Source organism: Anguilla anguilla, chromosome 17 (assembly GCF_013347855.1).
Source record: "Anguilla anguilla isolate fAngAng1 chromosome 17, fAngAng1.pri, whole genome shotgun sequence".
Classification (NCBI taxonomy): Eukaryota; Metazoa; Chordata; class Actinopteri; order Anguilliformes; family Anguillidae; genus Anguilla; species Anguilla anguilla.
Window position 1 is genome coordinate 30,666,452 of NC_049217.1, and position 22,500 is coordinate 30,688,951.

Below are 22,500 nucleotides of genomic sequence, written 5' to 3' on the forward strand. Positions count from 1 at the left end.
TAGGACTTTATTAGGTGTGTCTAAAGTGTCTGAGGCTCAGCAACCATAAGTCCTAGAGCAACCAAATTTGGTGGGTGGGTTCCTATGGCCCCCCACTACTTAGGCACTACAAATCACCTATGTCGGCCAGATGGTGGCGTTATAACAAAGGGTCATGCATAAAAGGCCATAACTCCCGCACCATAAGTCAGATCAACACAAAACCTCGTCAACCGATGCATCTGAATGTGCTATTGGGACCACCCATTTTGACTTTTTAGTTGCGGCATGGAAGCTTTCTCCGCTAAAAAACATACACGCCGGGCCATCTAAGTGTTACGACATAGTAAAGGCCTTTACGGCAAGCGGCCAGGGCACATCCATGGCGACGCAACTAAGTCATCCAACACCGTCTCTTAGAACAAAATTGGCCATAAGTCATCAATATTTCATGCAATCATCATGATATTCAGTAGTTATGTTGGGTGAAGGTATATGATCATGAGGACAAAACCATTTTAAAATCGCTCCATAGGGGGCGCGATAGTGCCAGTGCTTGGACCCCTCCCAACGCCGCTTGTGGCTTTAATTTAATTAAATTAATTTAATTTAGTTTCAATGGTAAATGGGTTCATTAGTGTAACAGCTAGTTATAACCAAACAGGTTTCTAGCACCTTTTAGGTTTCCCCACTTGACTGTAACATAAAGAAAATATTATCCATAAATAGATTAAAAGATCTATACCTCTGTGTAGCTTCAATGAATCAGGTAGTTTGCCTTGGCCCTAAAATTTTTGTGCACCATTATGTTTAGGTTTCTCAAGCAAAATGGTCATTAAGGGTAATTTTCTTCAGCACAAATCTTAAGTATAAAAAGTAAATTAAAAAAAATTAAATTGGTCCAGTAGGTAATGTTAACTTTTTTCCCTGAAATATTTGCATGTTTAAAAAAAATATATATATTATTATTATTATTTGCGGACAGGTTCTTACCATGTTTAATTTCCACAGACACTGTAAAATTGGACTGCCCAGCTGTGAGCTATGGGACCTACGGCCGGGACTCACGGATCCAGTGCTGGATGAAGGGCAGCCCTGGCCTGAACGTGTTTTGGATGATGTGGAAGAGGGTCCCCTCTGAGGCTCCCCTTCCCGCCCCTTCCCTCTTCAGCGTAGGAAGGGGGAGTGGGAAGCGTTTCGAATCGGGCTGGGACAGGAGCAGCATGGAGGTGTGGCTGCTGGTGAAAAGCGTTCAGGTGGCCGACGGAGGTCGCTACGCGTGTTTGGTGTTGACCAACCGCGGTTACGCTGAGCGTAGCGTCAGCCTGAAGGTCATTGGTGAGTTTTCCACTCCGGAGTGGACTAGCTCTTACACAGTGGGGTGGACTAGCTCTTACACAGTGGGGTGGACTAGCTCTTACACAGTGGGGTGGACTAACTCTTACACATTGGGGTGGACTAGCTCTTACACCCTGGGGCAGACTAGCTCTTACACACTGGGGTGGACTAGCTCTTACACACTGGGGTGGACTAGCTCTTACACAGTGGGGTGGACTAGCTCTTACACACTGGGGTGGACTAGCTCTTACACATTGGGGTGGACTAGCTCTTACTCATTGGGACAGACTAGCTCTTACACAGTGGGGTGTACTAGCTCTTACACACTGGGGTGGACTAGCTCTTACACACTGGGGTGGACTGGCTCTTACACACTGGAGCAGACTAGCTCTTACACACTGGAGCAGACTAGCTCTTACACACTGGGGTGGACTAGCTCTTACACACTGGAGCAGACTAGCTCTTACACACTGGGGCAGACTAGCTCTTACACACTGGGGAAGACTAGCTCTTACACACTGAGGTGGACTAGCTCTTACACACTGGGGTGGACTAGCTCTTACACCCCGGAGTGGATTAGCTCTTACACACTGGGGCAGACTAGCTCTTACACATTGGGGAAGACTAGCTCTTACACATTGGGGCAGACTAGCTCTTACACATTGGGGAAGACTAGCTCTTACACACTGGGGTGGACTAGCTCTTACACACTGGGGTGGACTAGCTCTTACACACTGGGACAGACTAGCTCTTACACACTGGGGTGGACTAGCTCTTACACACTGGGGTGGACTAGCTCTTACACAGTGGGGTGGACTGGCTCTTAAACACTGGGGTGTACTAGCTCTTACACACTGGGGTGGACTGGCTCTTACACACTGGGGTGGACTGGCTCTTACACACTGGGGTGTACTAGCTCTTACACACTGGGGTGTACTAGCTCTTACACACTGGGGCAGACTACCTCTTACACAGTGGGGTGTACTAGCTCTTACACACTGGGGGAGACTAGCTCTTACACAGTGGGGTGTACTAGCTCTTACACACTGGGGCAGACTAGCTCTTACACACTGGGGCAGACTAGCTCTTACACACTGGGGTGTACTAGCTCTTACACACTGGGGTGGACTAGCTCTTACTGTGCCGATACAGCTGTGAAAATGCAGCTGCTGTGTCTGTGGGATGCTGAAAGCTGAGCGGTTTGGGGAGCTAAGGTCACGCCGTTCGGTCTGCGCTCACGAGCCGGCCGTTTGCCTCCCAGCCCGGCACTCGGAGCCCAGCGTGTGGTCGGTCCCCGAGAGGAACATCGAGGAGGACGGGGAGGTGACCATGTTCTGCAGGGCGCTGGGAGGGTTCCCCCGCGGGGCCGTGCGCTGGTTCGACCAGTACGCCACCAACTGGACGCGCAGCGCCAGGACGGACGCGCGGGAGCGGGAGGACGGGCGCTTCGACCTGACGAGCGCGTTTCGCGTGCGGAGAGTCTCCTCCGCCTCACCTGGCTACAGGTGCTGTGTGATCGGCGCCGACGGAGACAAAGAGGGCGAGGCTGAGATTCATCTCGCGTTTCGTGAACCCGGTAACTTACATTAAAAATAATAATACAATAAATAAATAATAATAGAGTTGTTGTTTTTTTTTGCCTCTTGTGCTTGTTATTTGGGGGTTCAGGCCCTGGTTTTTGTTCTTTTACTACTCTGTCTGTAAAGCGTCTCCGTGGCCGTTTTTGTGTTCAAAAGCGCTCACATAACAAATGAAACTGATTTGATTTTGCTTTGTAGCTCGTAGGCGTTCAGAGCGATTTGTCCTCTGGCTTTGTCGTCCGCTGCTGCAGAAAAGCGAGTCCAGCGGTGGAGCAACAACTCGATCGTGGCGGTCATCGTGGTGGCGGGCTCCCTGATCACGGGACTGCTGCTCCTGGCGCTGCTGCAGAGACGGCGACCGCGGCGTGAGCACCGGACGCTTACGCGTTCTGTTCGCGCGGGCGACTTCAGCAGCTCCTGTTCGCGACGCGGTTCGCGAGGAGAGAGCGCAGTTGCTACATCGCGTGCCGTTCGTTTGTATCTCCCAGATAAGTGCATGGACACGGAAGTCAAACCTATTTAGGAATGTCTGAATTGTTAAAGAAGAACTGATGCTAAAATAATTTTTATTAGGTGAAGGGGGTAAGAAAAAGCAAGTTACAGTTACCTCATGCTTATGTGTCAATGTTAGTGTGCAGAGGTTTCTGTTGGGATTTCAGGAGAGTGCTAAATGGAGATTGGGTTGAAATGTTTGAATATGCTTCATGCTGTGCCAACATAGTTGTGAGCTTGACGCCTTGGAAAAATGGTTGATCTATATGGTGTAGTGTGCATTCGTTTTTACTGTACATGATGGCTTATCACACTGAGGACTGAGCACTGGAGAATATGACTTTTACTGCATATCGATGATCCAGTCATACCTGTCTCTGCACCCTTCTCTAAACCACTGAAAATAAAACAGGATTTACGGGATTCTGTTGCTCTGGGCAAGATGAAAAAAGTATACAAATTAGGAGTTTTTTCATTGTTTTTTAGAACAGCATGGAAGACAGGAAATGGGCCCTTCGGTCATGCTTATGGGGATCCCTTCAGAAGCCGAGTTAATTTGTGTTATAGTAGGTTCTGTTTACATCTGATAACATTTTTGAATGTGTCTTTTTTATTTTCAAAATTCTAAGTCAGTGTTCTGGAACATTGGTTTCAATTACCAGTAGTGATTGTTACATCAGCACTAGAATGTTCAGTTAAGACCATTCTAGCCGTATGCTGAATCTGGGATCTCACACTAAAGGGTTAAAAGAGAGTTCTACAGGCTTCCAGACAGTAGTGCTCTGTTTGCCCTCAGGCATATGACAGTGTCCCCGTCCTGTCTGGGGGGGGGGGCGGGGGGGGGCGGAAGACTTTGTGCATAGCTTTGGTTTGCGGTTGTATCCTGTCTTCGCAGGATAGCGTACACAAAGCTGCATTTGTTTACCTATGTTGTCCACGGAAGTTTTACATTTACATCCTTCTGACATCTTCCTCTTTTCCTCTGTTCTCCCTCTTTTAGATGAGGTATATATGGAAGAAGAGGACATCCAAAATAAGGAAGGTACACTCATTAAATGTGATCATCAATGTCTAATTTATTTAGTCATACAAAATGGCCGTTTCACACACCCACTCTCCTCATTTCATTGTGTCAGAAACAGGCTTGCTGTCTGCACATAGCTGAGACCACAGGGAATCACCTCTTGGGACTTGCGTGCTGTAAGCAAACTGTTTTGCATTTCAGAAGGTCCTGAAACAGAAGAAGAGGAGAAGACCACTTGTTAGACCATTAATCAAGACCACAACAACCGTGCGGCGTCTTCAGTTCTCAGTCTGTCCAATTACAAAAGCCAGCATGGTCATGCGACGACTTTGGTAATCCGTCTGACCAGTGATGATTGGCAGCTGCCAACGTGATGACTTCAGGACCTGCATCGTCTTGTGAATGGATGTCTGGACACTCTGAAAAACAGTGAAAACCAGAAGTAGACCGGTGTTACCGCCTGTAGCATGATCCGTTCAATCCTTCGGATATCGAGCGCTGAAATGGAACATCAGCCCTTCCGTCTTTAATTGCTTAGTTGCACAATTTAATAAAACTTTATATCAATCTGAAACTCAACCTGTGCTTTTCAGTTGTAGAAAAATAATATATACTCTCCTAACTAAATATGCTACTTCTGACATTAACCTAACAAAAAATAAACTTTTATGTGCTTGTAAAGACTTAATTAATTAATGAATTACTACTGTGGCTAATATGAAGACTACCACTTCAGATTGTGTCAATTGACAATCCGTATGGTGAAATTGTGAGACTTCTTTTTTACCATCCATTAATATCTATAAAAAAACATTACTGGATCAATCACAAGGCAAAATTAATATGGGTAATCATATGTCCTAGTATTTTACTAGGCAGTGGAAGTTCAATATCTATCAAAATATTTTCTCAGAAAAGATAGCTCTAGTCTGCCTTGCATTTATTTCTTCCATCAGGGGGCAGTGTAAAGTGTAAATTATTATTGAATAATAATTTTGTCAGAAAGACTGTGTTTCTGCCAGTGGGCCATGCTTGGTCACGCTGGGTCTATTTCAGTCCCATTAGCTGGAGATTAGCACAGAGCTTAATTCAAGATTGTTCACAGGTCCTAGTTGTAGAACAAGATGGAGAGACAAAATTACAGATTGCAGCACACGAACCATATCGTCTCCTTTCTGGTTCATTGTGGTTCCAGTGTACCTAAAATGCCACCTGTATGGCATTAATGTATCATATTACCTAAACCTGATGCCGACCAGGGGCTTGTATTATGAAGCAGGATTACTGAGTTAGCTGGATAACTGCACTGAGTAAAACCATGAAGCAGGATTACTGAGTTAGCTGGATAACGGCACTGAGTAAAACCTTGAACTGCTATTTTTACTTCAGTCCATGTTCAAGATTTGGGACAGTTCTGGGTTTTACTCATAGTAGTTATCCAGTTGACTCTGTAATCCTGCTTCATGGTTTTGCTCATAGTAGTTATCCAGCTAACTCTGTATTCCTGCTTCGTGGTTTTGCTCATAGTAGTTATCCAGCTAATTTAGTAATCCTGCTTCATGGTTTTGCTCATAGCAGTTATCCAGCTAACTGTAATCCTGCTTCATGGTTTTGCTCATAGTAGTTATCCAGTTTACTCAGTAATCCTGCTCTGTGATACAGGGTTTTACTCATAGTAGTTATCCAGCTGACTCTGTAATTCTGCTTTGTGATACAGGCCCATGGAAATAATTGTTAAACAGTGAAGCAGCAAATTATTTATACAATTTTTCTTGTGCCGAGAAGAAGCTTTGGCTGGGCTTGTGAAAAGGCACTGAATCCTCTTGGTAAACTGCGTTCATCCGCTCTGCTAAGGGGTGATGACGCATGCCTGAAACTGGGTCATACTCCACAAACAAACACGAAAGTGTGGTCAGGTAACCCTTTGATGATTCATGTAGGCCTAACACATTAAAACTGACAAAGACTGTATGCTTTTTAAACTCTCATAAAGGGGCGACATAGCTCAGGAGGTAAGAGCAGTTGCCTGGCAGTCGGAGGGTTGTCGGTTCAATCCCTGCCCTGGGCGTGTCGAAGTGTCCCTGAGCAAGACACCTAATCCCTAACTGCTCTGGTGAATGAGAGGCAACAATTGTAAAGCGCTTTGGATAAAAGCGCTATATAAATGCAGTCAATTTACCATTAAATACAACCTTTATGTTCTGGTTAGCTAGCTAGCTGCAGTAACTGCCTAGCAATCGCTGGTTAGCTAGCTAACGTTGTTAGCGACGTAACGTTAGCTAGCGTCAGCCAGCTCAGATGAGGTTACTTATAACTAGGCAGGACTATTGCAAAGGATTGCAAGCTAGCTAAAAACATTAGCGGTTGCGAACTTGCTAGCTAGCTAATAACGTTAGCTAACGTTACTTTGGATATCAAAACATCAACAGCTGTCAAGACGTTACAGCCGTTGCCCTAGCAATGACGATAGTATCGTAAACAACCCAGCTCCAGTGTGTGAATGGTACCGACCCACTAAATACCCACCTTAATGCTGGGTTTTAAGAGAACAATGGTCATTCCATTAACCCAGCGATTACCCGCTAAATCTGATCTGAATGGGGCTTTAATTATATATATATATTAATAAACATTTAATGACACTGTATTGTCTCCGGTAGGCAGCTCACAACTTGTGTCTCCATATCGTCCCTTAGCTAACAAGAACATCGGCGTTAGAAGGCATAGGAAGTGTATGGGCTTCGTATTTAAAGTGACCAATTATAGACGGTTTCAACAGTAACAACATAAACAAACGTTACTGCGCATGTGCGTTGTTCTGGCCCTAACTTGACTTCCGGCAGACTTCCGCAAACAATCAATAACAACAGAGTCCCTCTAGACTATTTCTGATAACAAGCAAAGTAAATAACAAGTAAATTACGTTAGCTAGCTAGTTAAAACTATGTCTAGCCCGTATTATTTGGGGTTACCAGTCGAAGAAAAGAACCGTTACTTGGCCAAACTGAAATGCGATAATGTTACATTACCAGAAAATCAAGTGACAGATAACTGTTCACAGTATTGCACCTTGCTGAGCATCATACATTCCTTACATAATCCATAACTGTTCTGGGTTACATGCACATTCATTCCTGTATAAAAAGTGCACTCTTTCTATGATGTTGCTTAAAAACGATGATTAGAAGCACAAACTGGGGCTAATGGGCAGCATGTGTAGCCAATGCAATTACTGTAGGTTATTTATTTAACCTAGATGTTTTATGGGAAAACATCGTGGCTCTTATAGTTTGGGTCATCTTGCTAGGTTACCACAACAAAAATGATCAGGCAATGTAACGCTGTCAAGTCATTGGAAACAGGTATCATAACGTTAGTAAAAAACGTAGCTAAAGCGTATGAACTACTAGCATTGAGCTAACGTTACTGTGCATAATTTATAAAATGGTAGCTACGTTTAGCTAGCTAGCTAGTTGGCTAGCTAACTAGAATGAATTAATTAAGCTACAATCAATTTAGTTAGCTAATTCATAACTATTTCAGGCGTGTTACTGGTCAGCTTAGTTATCGCTTATTATGAGTTTGTTACCTGAAACAAAGTGCTAGAGTGAGAGCACCTATTCGACCACCTTCGTTCGACAGACAGGAAAGCGTAAACTGATTCGCAACTATATATGAAATAGGCGAAATATCGGTAACAACCTGTACCTAGTTATGTAGGAAAAATATCCTTGTTATCCTCCTGTGGTTATTTTTTCAGTACTTTCACGTTTTTTTGTGTGCCAGCAAATAAGTCAGACGTGGTCCAGCGCTAGCATTTGGTTGCTAAGGGGACGTGTATCGACCACCCCATATAAATGAATGGAAATTTGCTAGTATCCTGTCTTGCATATTGGAGGTTAATATGAGAAAGGGTGGTCTCTCATCAGCACGTCTAGGAATCCGTACATATTCACTGTTGTAACCTAAGTCGCAGGACGCAAAATAGCCGTTAGGAAAGCAGTTTGAAATTATGAAGCAAAGTCTGCGCCATTGACTTTAATGGGTCGCGATGATTCATTGTCTTAAGTTGATATAGTAAATAAGGCTGTATTAGTATTACTAAATGTGTATGTATGAAGTTGATTTTTTAAAATACAGTTTATTATGTGTATTTTTACAGGACTTACATTTTAATAGGTAACGATGTCCAGTTATTTCTCAAAAACGGGCAAGCACCAGCTATGATAATCGCAGGGATTCATCAATTCGTTTCACAATTTCCTAGTGAGGTTACAAAGTTAAATTATGTATTTTTACTAATTTTCGAAATATAGTTTGTTCCTGAGGTCAGGTTGCACCCCACAGCACAACAACCTGAGCCCAACATCAGTCTGTTCATTAGTTTAACTTTCACTCCATTTGTAATCGGTGCCATATTAGCCAGTAAACACAAACCCAATAAGAAAACAAACACAGACCGGAAGTTAACTTAGGGCCAAGCGCACAACCTTGGCAACGCGCGTGCCACTGATGAAACCGTCTATACCAGTGAATACATTAGCATAAGTCTCCGCCCCCACACTGACAAAAATCAATTCTACTCCGCGCGAGGAGAAAGTGGTTTTGTGCTCGCGCAGTGAACATCTGCGCGCGCGGATGCATGTTTTACTCTCGGTGTTGAAATTTGTGCGCGTGAAAGTGGTTCTGTGCTCGCGCAGTGAATATCTGCTCGCGCTGATTATTGGCATTAAATTGACGACATACTGGAGGCCGTCGCACACAACACCGCGTCTTTTGGTTCGTCAGTTGTTCTGATTGCTTCGTTTTGCTCAAAAAGTTCTACTTCGTAGGAAGTATACTGTCTGCTTCATAAGGCGATGTGGTTGGTGGGTTTACTGTTTGACAGGGGTCCTCTGGTTGCATATATTTCCTGTCTTTTTTTTTTCAGAGACTCTGTTTGTGCTGTGAGGTTTGGCGACGTTGGCACGATGGCTGAGACTCCTCTGTGTTCTGCGCTGCTTATTTTTGGGGTTTTCACCTGGGCCCATGGTGAGTGCAATAACAACACTTTATTCGCCGTCTGCCTCTTTCTGTGTGTTTTTATCATTATACTGAAAAGCTACAGTTTGTGCACCTGGCTGAATTCTCCTAAAGAACTTGCCATGATCTTGAAATTTGAACCTCAAAGATGAATAATATTCTGTATTTGTAATGGATATAATGTTTCCCGTTCCCATTATTATTGTTATCAAATAACTGCTGTTCACTGCAGCAACATTTCTGTCAGAGAGCTCATAACCTGCAGTCACTGATATTTCCATTTAAGCATTTACCCTCAGTCCGAGCATTGCACAAAGCTTACTCTTGTTTCTACACTCGAGGCGTTTATATCAGAGCAGTGTACCGCGCTCAGGTAAACAACAGCAATACCTCATCTGGGAATGGAACCTGCAACCTCTGACGCCGTTAGAAGCCCAGTTTCCTGACGATTATACCACCCCGCCACCGCCACTAGTCACAGCCGAACCTCTTGTTATGTTTGCACCTGTACGTTGTGTCTGGCTGCGGGACTTGACAAGCATTGTGAAACTATGCCACAGGTTCTAAAGCATCACTGTGTGTATCTCTCCGATCCAAAGGGGACACAAAGGTCAGGTTTGTGAAGACGAGACCTGGAGAGGGAGTTACCCTCACCTGTTCCACGACACTGAAGGGCCAAGAAGCCCTTACTCTGTACAAGACTCTGCTCATGCCAGAAAAGGTTTTCTACCTCAACTGTGATCCACATCAGCTGACAGTAGAGCAGCCATTCCAGGGTAGAGTGGCGACAGCTGGAGAATTTTCAGCACTCTCTGTAACCATTAGCAACCTGACTGCCATCGACTCTGGCTTTTACTGGTGCCAATACAATAAATACAATATGCACACCCATCAGCTGGATGAGTGCCAGGGAGAAAGCCCGGTTACAGTGGTGCACATCACTGGTAAGTATTTGTGCCGCATCAATTTCATTACATTACATTACAGGCATTTAGGAGATGCTCTTATCCACAGCAACTTACGCGACTTTTTACTTAGCATTTACATTTCATCCATTTATACAACTGGATATATATGCAGGTTAAGTACCTTGCTCAAGGGTACAACAGCAGTGTCCTACCCAGGAATGTAGCCTATTACCTTTCGGTTACAAGCCCAGTTCCTCACCCATCATGCTACACTGCCGCCCCAATTTCTCGGATGGCAATGCATTCTGAGGTGTCATCCAATCATTTTGTAGACCGCTCGTGCCTGGTCTGGATAGTGGGTGAGTGCTGGAGTCTATCCCAGCATGAAGTGGGCAAGAGGCAGGAATACACCCTGGACAGGTCGCCAATTTTTTTCGACCAGCCCACACACGATTCGCTCACAGATTAATGCTTATGGGATTCTCCAGTTAGCCTAACCTGCATGTTTTTGGACTGTGGGAGGAAACCGGTGTACCTGGAGAAAATCCACACAGACACGGGGAGAACATGCAAGCGCCACAACTGATTGGCCCTGGCTGGATTTCCTTACGATCCTGTTGCTCCTCTTGATGTGATCCTAATATAAGGTGCGCACGTTTTTTCTGTGAGAGACCAGATGTCTGATTGTGTGCATGTCATCTTACAGACTCACCCATCTGTGACAGCCTGACCACCACCGAACCGCCCATCAGCGTTGCCGCAAATAAAGGTGAGTTTCCAACCCCCCCCCGACCCACACCAGCTACTGCAGCAATGCGCTTACAGTACCGATGATTATGTCTGAACTGCATTTTGGCAAATAAAGAAATGCTGCCTGCTGTACTTTCACTGGGTCAGGGTGAAAAATAAATAGGCCTAAATAAATAAATAAATAAATAAATAAATAAATAAATAAATAAATACTGATTTTGTGCGCATTGACGGTTCTAATTTAGGATGCCCTGCTGGTGATGACACGATGGTCCTGGTCCTCACCGGACTGCTAAGTGCCAGCTTTGCGTTCCTAGCATCTGTCCTTTTACTCATCTGCGTCATTCCCAAGGTAAGCGGACGACATCGCCAAAAACAGTACCGTACGCATGCATGCATTCCCTCTCAATGCCGTCGTATAACAGACCATAGTACGCAAGGGACACTTTGAAATGTAACTATCTTGATGTGAGCCTAATATTAATCAATTTGTCATTGTACTGCTATCTAGTGGTCGTTTACTTATGAGTGCATTATTGTTGTTGATCCTTTCTGAGAAAACGAATAGGTTAGCTGTTTTGATAATAGAGTAGGCTATATTTTTTTTTTCATCAGTAGGGTATAGGTTCATGTGCAATTGTGCAATTCTACACACTTACAAATGGTAATATGGTAATATACTTTAATTGAATTTCCGGTTTATTCGTTATATACATCGATATGGAAGTTGCATAGGCTACATAGCCTTAGAAAATCTTGCATTTTAAAAAGTGGGTACTTTAGTCTTTAATAGAACTTAGACTGGGAAGTTTCCTTAATTATTGGTCTGCTAGGTGGGTTGGTGTAAAAAAAAACAAAAAAAAAACATCAATCACGTCGTTCAAAACATCAGTAGGGTTCATGTGCAAATATGCAATTCTGCACACTTACAGATGGTATCAGTTATACTTTTATAATTCAACTTCCAGTTTGTATACATTGATATGGAAGTTGCAAAGGCTACAAGTCTACATAGCCTTAGAAAATCTTGAATTTTAAAAAGTGGATAGTTTAGTCTGTGATAGGAATTAGACAAACTGGGAAGTTGCCTTATTAGTCTGCTAGGTGTCAGAACAATTGGGTGGGTGTCGTTGTTCAAAACACCGTTTTTTTCCGGACCTGGCGTCTGCTATTGCATACCAGGCATAACTTTTGCAGACTCGATAGCGTTTAATTTTTGAAAACGCTGTTTGCTTTCTGGACTGTGCATTCCTTAAAACACAGTTGCGTTACCGTTGTCGTGGTAACAAAGTTTCGATTCTTTATTTTTTGTTTTAACCCCCCACCGCCTCCCTTCGCCACAGGTGAAAAGATTTCATGAGAAGAGGGGGCAATTTGATCATCGCACTCATGACACTGTTTACGAAGAAATGCAACCGAAGTTGCGCCAGTGACCCCCGGCCCCGGACACGTTTATGCTCATCACATATATATGTGTGTGTGTGTGTGTGAGTGAGTCTGTGTGTGTGTCTGTGTGTGTGTGTGTGTGAGTGTGTGTGAGAGTCTGTGTGTGTGTGTGTGTGAGGCTGTGTGTGTGTGTGTGTGTGTGTGTGTGAGAGAGAGGCTGTGTGTGTGTGTGTGTGTGAGACAGAGGCTGTGTGTGTGTGTGTGTGTGTGTGTGTGTGTGTGAGTGAGTCTGTGTGTGTGTCTGTGTGTGTGTGTGTGAGTGTGTGTGAGAGTCTGTGTGTGTGTGTGTGTGAGGCTGTGTGTGTGTGTGTGTGTGTGTGTGTGAGAGAGAGGCTGTGTGTGTGTGTGTGTGTGTGTGTGTGTGTGAGAGTCTGTGTGTGTGTCTGTGTGTGTGTGTGCGTGTGTGTGTGTGTGTGAGAGTCTGTGTGTGAGGCTGTGTGTGTGTGTGTGTGTGTGTGTGTGTGAGAGAGGCTGTGTGTGTGTGTGTGTGTGTGTGTGTGTGTGAGGCTGTGTGTGTGTGAGTCTGTGTGCATGTGTGTGTGTGAGTCTGTGTGTGAGAGTCTCTCTGTGTGTGTGTATATATTTAGTTTATTTGACAAAATTAAAACACATATATCAAAAGACTTGCATGTGAAGAAATTGTCAAGAATTTGTCAGGAATTGTCAAAAAGTCCTGGACTTATGTCCATCATGGTCCTTGATGGTCCTTGATGTTCCATAATATATATATATATATATAGTATGTTTTTCTGTTTTTTTTATTTTTAGTTTTGTTATTGTGCAAAATATGCTGCAAAGCTATGCATTAGAGGTTGTTTATAGTTTATTACTAATTATTATTAGCAGGAGTAGTATGGCATTTCATAGTTGTCAAATGATGTGTAACCCAAATATACGTTAAAATGCCGCTTCTGAAATTAATGCTTATTTTGAAATATGTTTATGCAACAAATTTGTAATAAAGGTCAGAAAAACAACAATAAACAGTGCCCCCTCAATGGAAAGGATCTTATGAATAGTCTCTGCCTTCAGGAAGCACACATCCTCTGTGCACACTCTCACGTTCTGTCCTGTTACACCTTGGACCGAAATATTTTTCCCTCTGCACCAACACAATTAATTCAACACATTTCATTATGCAAAAAAGACATTTTAAAAAAATTACAGACTTATATTTTTTATTTACAAGTGTATTCACTCCCTACAAAGACAATACTATGTAGATGGGCCTTTGGCTGCAAGGGCAGTCTCCTCAGGTATGTCTGTATGAACTTTGCACATTTGGATTTAGTCACTTATGCCCTTTCCTCCATACAAATTTGCTCCAAATCTGCCTAGTGAGAGAGCAGTTTTCAGGCATACCACAGATTTTCAGTAGTACCTCGTTTTTTAAAAGTCATTCCTTTGTAGTTTTTTGCAGCATTCATTGGGCCGTTGTCCTGTTGGAGCGTGAATTTGCCCCGAACGCAGATCTTTTTCAGACTGAAACAAGCTCTCATCAAGGATTTGCCTTTTCAGTCCCCCTTTCACTCGATGGCAGCTTGAAAGCAGGTGTGCGTGACAGCGAGGACGCCGTTTCCTGGCTGCTTGGCGTCGCTTGGTTTGCATCTAGCAGCACTGTGCCATCAGGCCGACCACAAGTCTCAGGGCCTGTCTGTGGTGAGCTCGATGTTCTCAGAGAACCAGCGTCCGGCCAGCCGCTGTCCCCAAATGGTAAATGGTAAATGGACTGCATTTATATAGCGCTTTTATCCAAAGCGCTTTACAATTGATGCCTCTCATTCGCCAGAGCAGTTAGGGATTAGGTGTCTTGCTCAAGGACACTTCGACATGCCCAGGGCGGGGTTTGAACCAGCAACCCTCCGACTGCCAGACAATCGGTCTTACCTCCTGAGCTAAGTCGCCCCCAAATCTGTGCAGAGCCCTAACCTGTGCAGAGTCCTTACCTGTGCAGAGTCCTTACCTGTGCAGAGCCCTAACCTGTGCAGAGTCCTAACCTGTGCAGAGCCCTAACCTGTGCAGAGTCCTTACCTGTGCAGAGCCCTAACCTGTGCAGAGCCGTAACCTGTGATATACTGATCGGTATTTGGAGGTATAAACTCTGCTAGAGTTGAATTAACACCAGATATCTTACTGTGTAGAAAAGGTGGCATAAGACTACAAAAAACACAACAACTTTTGCCAAAGTGCCTCAAATCAAATTTTATTTGTATAGCGTATTTTACAGCAGTTGTCACAATACGCTTTACAGACAACCCTGGCCTAAACCCCCACAGGAGCAAGCCTAAGGCAACAGTGGCAAGGAAAACTCCCTGTGGCAGATGGGAAGAAACCTTGGAAGGAACCAGGCTCAAGGGGGAAACCCATCCTCCTCTGGTCGGCTCAGGGTGCCGACTGGTGACCAGTATGTCAGTCAGTTTTATAAGATTTGTGATGTGGCTCAGATGATGGATGGGGCCGGGTGGCGGTGATAGGGAACAGCAGGTGGCGACAGATGTGGGCAGGGTGGAGGCAATGACGAAAAAGGGGCTGGACCGCAGAGGTGGGGGAGACCAGACGACTCTCGAAGCATGCCTCATGCCTGCTCTTATTAACTACGGATTTAATCTTAAAAACTGCCGGAGTTTGTGTGTATTAAGTTATCAAGGCATTGCATTTCTCGGACAGAAACCAACAGAATTGCTTGTCATGTGAAAAGTAAAAAAAAACTTATTTTCTTTTTTACCTTTGATCAGTAGCTCAGAATGCAGGCTTCAGCTGCAAAGGTAACGATTCTTGCTCAGGTGTAGATGGCAAAACTGACAAAAAAAAGTTAGGATTGTGTAGTGAGGGAACCTAAAATATTTACAAAGCACCAGGGCTGTTATGGAGGAACAGTCTAGCTTTGGGTAATGAATTTAAATATTTCTTTTTTTGAATCTTGAAGGGTAACAGTCTTTGCATGCAATGCTTTGACCTCTGTGGCTTCACACTCTAAAAATAATGCATAAGGTGTCTGGTGTGAAATCTGCAGTGTCTTTCTTTGGTGTGTTGTTCTCACGTATTTCTGCACATGCTCCAGTTATTTTTCTTCTTAACAGAAGAAACCTTTAGGTTCATATTTTTATTAACTTTATACATGTTCTTGGCTATAAATAGCTGTACGAAATGAGCATTGCACCTTATCGAACCTGTGTTTTGTAGTTGTCCCATGACCACGATATGTACTTTAGTACGTCACTTTGGATAAAAGCATCTGCTAAATAAAGGTAATGTAATGTAATGTAAGCGAGGGTGGAGAAGCTCTCTGGTCAGGGCGAGTGAGAATTGCTCAAGGAGTGCAGGTGGCACCGCTGCAGCAGGGGGAGGTGGTTGAGCTGTTGTGTTGGGTTGAATCACGTCCTGTAGGCAGGCAGAGGCTGTCGTGTTGGCAGCAGTTTAGGCCAGAGTCAGGACTTCAAACCTGATCTTGGCTGCTCTTTTATGTCTTCAAAAGATCATCAGATCCAAGGGTGTAATTAAATGGGAGGATTAGGGGGGTTATGACCCCCCAATATTGCAATATATGTACACACTCACCAGCCACTACATTAGGTACACCTGTTCAACTGCACCCGTTAATGCAAATATCTAATCAGCCAATCACGTGACAGCAACTCAATGCATATAGGCATGTAGACATGGTCAAGACGATCTGCTGAAGTTCAAACCAAGCATCAGAATGGGGGAGAAAGGTGATTTAAGTGACTTCGAACGTGGCATGGTTGTTGGTGCCAGACGGGCTGGTTTGACTATTTCAGAAACTGCTGATCTGCTGGGATTTTCACGCACAACCACCTCTAGGGTTTACAGAGAATGGTCCGAAAAAGAGAAAATATCCAGTGAGCGGCAGTTCTCTGGGCGAAAATGCCTTGTTAATGGCAGAGGTCAGAGGAGAATGGCCAGACTGGTTCGAGCTGATAGACAGGCAACAGTAACTCAAATAACCACTCGTTACAACCGAGGTATGCAGGAGAGCATCTCTGAATGCACACCACGTCAAACCTTGAAGCAGATGGTGTGTGCATTACTTTTTAAAATCACACTACCTCACTACCGATGTGTGGTGTGCGTAGGCTGTATACAGTTCCGTGGTGTGGACACGGTGTACACGATTCTTTCCGAATTGATGAATGGCTGCTTCGCGCAGACACGAGCAGTTTTCTGTAAAAATGTGCCAACAATGAAGGACTGAACTGAACAGTATCTCATTTATCTGCACGCGCCGCTCCAGCTAGAATGTAATAATACACGTTCTGTTTCTATCGGGATGTCGATCTGCACCGTTTACGTACGGGTAGTGTCACTCAGTAATGTGAAATTATATCACACTATGGACGACAATAGTACGTCGCCACAACCACATTTTGTTAGTAGGGTAGAGGGAAACGTGGCAAACGAATCCGGTTCGTGTTCATAGGCCTACAGATCCCTAAAATGACTTAATCTGTTTGAAAGACCGCAGCTAACCCACAGATGCCAAGCGAGGCCACCCACTGCACACCTAAAGTAACTTTGGAATTTGCCTTCCCTGTACATACAGCCCCACCTCAGGGTAGGATGTGAGTAACAAAGGGGTATACCAACGTTATGAGCTTATCGGCGCTTTCGCGTTCTGTTGCAGTATGCTACGATTCACTTAAAAGGTCCCAGCTTAAATACCCATACGTCGTAAACTGCAAAAAAATTTTGTTAAAAACTAGGTGCGGAACACGGGAACCGAATATTACCCCATGCAGCACAGGTGCGCCCGGAGGCCGAACTACACGGGAGTGGGAGGAACAGCAACACAACAAGGAATTGCGCCAACGCAGGTTAAGTCACGCGCGTAACTGCGAATGGAGACTTGACTGGAATTAAGAACTTTGCCGTCAACCTGAAGACTCGCGACGGAGAGAAGGACTAAAGCAAACAATACAACTCATCTAGCTGACCGCACTCTTAGCTCATCCGACCGAAATATGAGGAGAACTGGATATACAGGTGAGCCTCGACAGACCGCTGCAAAATGTCCTGTTTTGATTCTCGTTACATTTCTGCTGGACCCGGTAGCATTGTGTTGTGTGAGTACTTGTGAGTGGAAAATCCTCTCTCCGGTTATCCGGGTTCTTCTAGGGACACACCACATAGACTTAGTTTGGGGAGCGGGTTGCTGTTTCGTACTGTACTTGTAGTATTTTCCTGCGCTTCCACCACATTCGCAAGTTCAGTGTCAGTTATTGCAATACCTGCTGTTTAATGAACTTGTTAAATCGGTTCGTGAATGTCAAACTGTGCTAGCCATTTCCCTTATCCGCTATGCGTGTGGCGCACAATAGTGTGTGTGTGCGAGTGTTTGCATGCGCGCATGTGTTATTGTTTCGGACGGGCTGCAAGTGCCGGTCCTCTGATGCTAACGGTTGGTGTTTTTTTTCTTCTTTCATTGTGCATTGTTTACCAGCGGAACAAGAAAGCTGACAAACTTGTTACCCTAGTTGTAAACGTCCCCCGGATGACTTGAGTTGTGGTTAAAACAAATAAATAAATAAAAGATTTATGGGCGCGGCCGCTAAGAACGCTAGATTTGAAATGATCCAACGGTCACAACGGGAAAATACAGTTACTAAATAACGTCGGAATTTATTGGGCTGTATGAAAAATTTAAATAATAACACTACTGTATTATGCACTTGAAAGGGATGACACTTCCTCGTGCCAAAGAGATAAACATCCTGTCCTTATGAGCAAGGGATGTCACGCACACTCTAATAAAAGACTTATGCCAGCTATAGCCTATATGAAATCGTGTTCGCGTAGTACTTTTGGAACTATATAATTGTGTTACCTTCTATAATTTAAGTTTGATTTGATACATAATCTGCCATTTTAATAAAAATGAAGAATGTCTCCTATCGCTGCCACCTTAAATGCACACACATACACAGCATGTATGATGCTACGTCTGGTAATCAATACAATCACCCTCGTAATATGAAACAAGAAATATGTGATCCATTTTTGTGGCAAATACATTTGTTGTTACCATATTTGTGATGAATAGCAATTGTTTTTCATATCACACTGGTGTGTGTGTGTGTGTAGTGACTAATTAGTGAATTTGCAAGCATGCTTGTTAATGACACACACCTAGTTGGAGGTAACTTGTCTGCATCCAGTTAAAAAAAAAATGTTGGTCATAACTTCTTAGCAGTTTTTTGTTTTTTAAAGAGAGTACTTGCATGGGATACCTGAAGTCATTTTAACCAAAAGAAGGCACATTGAATGATTGAAATCAGTCAGTCAGCAAATCAGTAATAATAATAATAATAATAATAAAATGAGGGAAGAGAAAAACGCACTTGGTTTTCTAAACCTGTGTGGCCTAAACGCACTGGGTTCGAGTCCCGGCCATTTGGATCCTCTCTGTCTGGAATTAGGACGATCTCCTCGTGTTTGTGTGGGTTTGCTCCCACACTGAAAGACACGCATGTCAGGTTAGGCGTTCTCCTGCCGTCGCCCTTGACCAAGGTACAGACCTCCAGAACTGGAGTTGGTCCCCGGGCGCTGCACTGCCTGTGCCACTGACGGGTTAAATCCTGAGGACAAATTACCCCATGGGATTCAATAAAGTGTATCTTATCTGTCTTATCTTTTCACATCCTGCCCATTTACAGTTGCTCAATGTTTTTTCCTTCCACTGTAAGCGATTCAGGTTATGTATTTTTTATTTTTTTTACTCAGTGGTTCAACGGCTGTGCGTTTTTCCACCTGGGATTTGAACCCGTAACCTCTAAGTTACAAGTGCCCGGTTCCTTCACCGTCGCGCGCCGCGCCGGCCGAGATTTCCCCTGGTCTCGGGAGCGGTTTGCTTTGAGCCTTCCTTTTGAAAAGGCCCGTTCGTGCCTGTTCTGCTCTTTGCTCCCCGCCTCCTCCGGAACGCCTCCCGCCGCTGCCGTCCCGGTCGCCACGGCAATCGCGGCTCGCCCAACACGTCTGGGGAGGTGCGTGTCGGGTCTTGCTGGGGCCTTGTGGGTTTGCGGCGGGGTATATAAGCTGCTTAAGGAGCTCTACACTGGCGCGCTTTTTTTCTGAGCCGTGAACATTGGCCGATACCGCAGACTCCGCTGGTCTCTCACATACTCAGTTAAAAAAAGATTTTGCCCCTTATTTTCTCCCGAATTGGAGTTCCCATTTTGTTCACATTCGTGCTCATCACTGCAAATTCCCTCTGTCGATCTGGGAGACCGGCACGTACCTTCCTCTGAAATGCAGGATGGAAGCACCACGATCCACCATTCAGACGGGCTCATTTCAGTACGGTCATTCAGATCGAAGGAGAGCTCGGGCAGCAGTGCTGATTTGTGTGAAATGTACAGCACCTCGGCCTTGCCCCGGCTGAGCTTAGGATGGCAGTCTTCCATCCGACTTGAGATGACCATTGGTTCGCACTGAAATACGGAGTGAGTGTCAGGTGGAGGGGGACAGTTAAAAAATGACAGGAGATGACAGACCCAAGAGATTGCACATTAACCCTTTAAGGTGTAAGATCCACAAACATGTCATTAGAATGTTCTTGACTGAACATTCTAACGCTGATGATGTCACAATCGCTGCTGGTGACTGAAAGCAGCAGAGTTCTGGAACGCTGACTTAGAATTCAGAAGAAAAATAAGATTCCAAAAAACCTACTCTTGAAAAGGTTGAAGTTTGCTAATTAGCTGGTTACTTCATTCCCCTGGCCAGCTGATGAAAAAATTTGGGGAACATCCTGTTTGAACTCTCATCAGAAGTGCTTTGCGGGACAGAGAGCTGGGACTTTCCCACCTCTGTCAGGTGACCAACCGGGCATGTCTTGCACACTGATCATCTCGCCGGGCGGCGTTCCTGCCAGAGGCCTCCTGGTCAATCAGTAACTCACCTGAGCGATGATAACACACCTGACACACACAGGCGTCACCTGACCACCTGACCATCAACTGTGATAAAACAGCTCACACACAGAGGCGTCACCTGACCACCTGACCATCAACTGTGATAAAACAGCTCACACACAGAGGCTTCACCTGACCATCAGCTGTAGGCATGAGTGTGAGCGTGTCCTGCGATGGACTGGTGACCTGTCCAGGTTGTACTCCTGCCTCTTGCTCACTGCATGCAAGGGCGGAGTGTAGCACAGTGGGTAAGGAACTGGACTTTTAACCGAAAGGTCGCAGGTTCGATTCCTGGGTAGGACACTGCCGTTGTACCCTTGAGCAAGGTACTTAACCGAAATTGCTTCAGTATATATCCAGCTGTATAAATGGATACGTAAAATTCTACGTAAAAAAGTTGTGTAAGTCGCTCTGGATAAGAGCGTCTGCTAAATGCCTGTAATGTAATGTAATGCATACTGGGATATGCTCTGGCTGGTTTTCCATTCATGTAGTAGGATCTGTGTCTGTGAGTTTATTGGCTCACAGTTGACTCTTGTTTGGGGTGATGGCGGGAGGTATTTTGGGCGGTGGTGGGTGCGAGGGTGGGCACAGTATGTTTGCAGGTCATAGGGTGGCCACCTGAGCTTTATTGTATATCTGAAGGCTGACTTCCAGGAAGGATATTATCTGGGTAAAAAAAAAAGAAGAAAGATAAACAAAGTGACTCACCCTCCATTTTCCTCTTGGCCTGTTGAAGTGATTTATGGAGGTTGCCGGGTGCATTGCGAAATATCAGCGGTGGAGTATATAGGCCAATAAAGCACAATGCTGTTTATGAGCATGCGAGGAGAAAAATGAGCCTGCAGTGTCTGGCCCTGGCACTTGAACAGGGGGCCCAGCCTCCATAGCAAACAGGGCTGGACTCAGGGCCACAGCAGAGCAGGGCTGTCCACTCCCTCTTCCCTTCACATCTCATTTGCTCTCTCCGCTCCTCCTGATTGGACAAGCAGCTTTGCTACAAGGGTGGTCGGTCGACAGATTTACAGTGAACTTTGGTAATGAGACTCGAACTTGTGCAACCCAAGTGGGGTGTTTTCTTTACAGAAGTGCCCACAACTATAATGCCAACATGTGTATACAAATACAAAAGAATCTGCACATGAATTGTACCCACGTATCCCCAGCCACAGTACTGACAGCAAATGACCTGCTTATATACTACACATTATTCGGACTATACCATTTCCATACAATATTCAATTATCTCAGAAGAAATGACAGTATATATTTTACACATATAAATCGTTATACATATATGATGAGTTGCTACTTTATACCTAAAAATCACATATCTAATTGGGTACTTCATGGTATCCGCCCGGCTAAAATAGCCAATTCTTCTTGTCTTGCTTCCAGTAAAATTGCGCCGAATCGTGACATTCGGATTACGTCATTCCAGTTTGAACATTACATTACAGGCATTTAGCAGACGCTCTTATCCAGAGCGATTTACACAACTTTTTTACATAGCACTTTACATTGTATCCATTTATACAGCTGGATATATACTGAAGCAATGCAGGTTAAGTACCTTGCTCAAGGGTACAACGGGAAGGGTACCCGGGAATCGAACCTCCGACCTTTCGGTTACAAGCGCAGTTCCTTACCCACTGTGCCACACTCCGTCCTACACTCCATGGAACAAACGGAATAAACAACGGTTAGTAGCAACTCCTAGCATTGCGTTTATTGAACATGGTATACTAAAATAAATCAATTTAATGGGTGGAACCAGATGTGTATGTTTAACTTATTTGCAGTACATTATGGTGGTGAACAGATGTACTGTAGCCAATGTGTTTCAGTTGACAAACCGGCAAACATAAATGGTGCGCACTATTTTTATGAAAGCGGCGTACTCGCGCCAAACAACCATAAGCTGATACACAGTAAGACTAAAACCCGATCGTTTTATTTAAAAAAATAGTGTCCTAGCAGGAACTGAGAGTTCGCTCCGTTACAAGCTTGTTCACAGATTTGTACAGATTGTA

General features: G+C 44.4%; 2 protein-coding genes and 1 long non-coding RNA gene across 6 annotated transcripts in view; all 3 read left to right on the plus strand.

Annotated features, from left to right (window-relative positions):
- Positions 1-4,992, plus strand: part of LOC118216620 — a 21,597-nt gene extending 16,605 nt beyond the window's left edge. The window contains exons 3-8 of one of the 4 annotated variants that reach the window (XM_035397968.1): positions 991-1,317; positions 2,579-2,893; positions 3,149-3,262; positions 3,876-3,955; positions 4,390-4,431; positions 4,615-4,992. In XM_035397968.1, coding sequence (XP_035253859.1) covers positions 991-1,317; positions 2,579-2,893; positions 3,149-3,262; positions 3,876-3,955; positions 4,390-4,431; positions 4,615-4,749 — 1,013 coding nt within the window. In that variant the 3' untranslated portion in view covers positions 4,750-4,992. The remainder of the gene's footprint in view (positions 1-990; positions 1,318-2,578; positions 2,894-3,148; positions 3,263-3,875; positions 3,956-4,389; positions 4,432-4,614) is intronic. The other 3 variants (XM_035397969.1, XM_035397971.1, XM_035397972.1) reach the window with 3 other exon arrangements.
- A 4,062-nt stretch (positions 4,993-9,054) lies between these two features.
- LOC118216627 lies at positions 9,055-10,136 on the plus strand. The gene is made up of 3 exons (XR_004763042.1): positions 9,055-9,192; positions 9,344-9,444; positions 10,035-10,136. It is a non-coding gene; the product is annotated as an uncharacterized LOC118216627 (long non-coding RNA).
- Positions 10,137-17,295: 7,159 nt separating this feature from the next.
- The window catches only part of LOC118216618 (septin-9-like), an 81,142-nt gene continuing 75,937 nt past the window's right edge, over positions 17,296-22,500 (plus strand). The window contains exon 1 of the mRNA XM_035397962.1: positions 17,296-17,540. Within this exon, the coding sequence (XP_035253853.1) occupies positions 17,519-17,540 (22 nt within the window). The 5' untranslated portion in view covers positions 17,296-17,518. The remainder of the gene's footprint in view (positions 17,541-22,500) is intronic.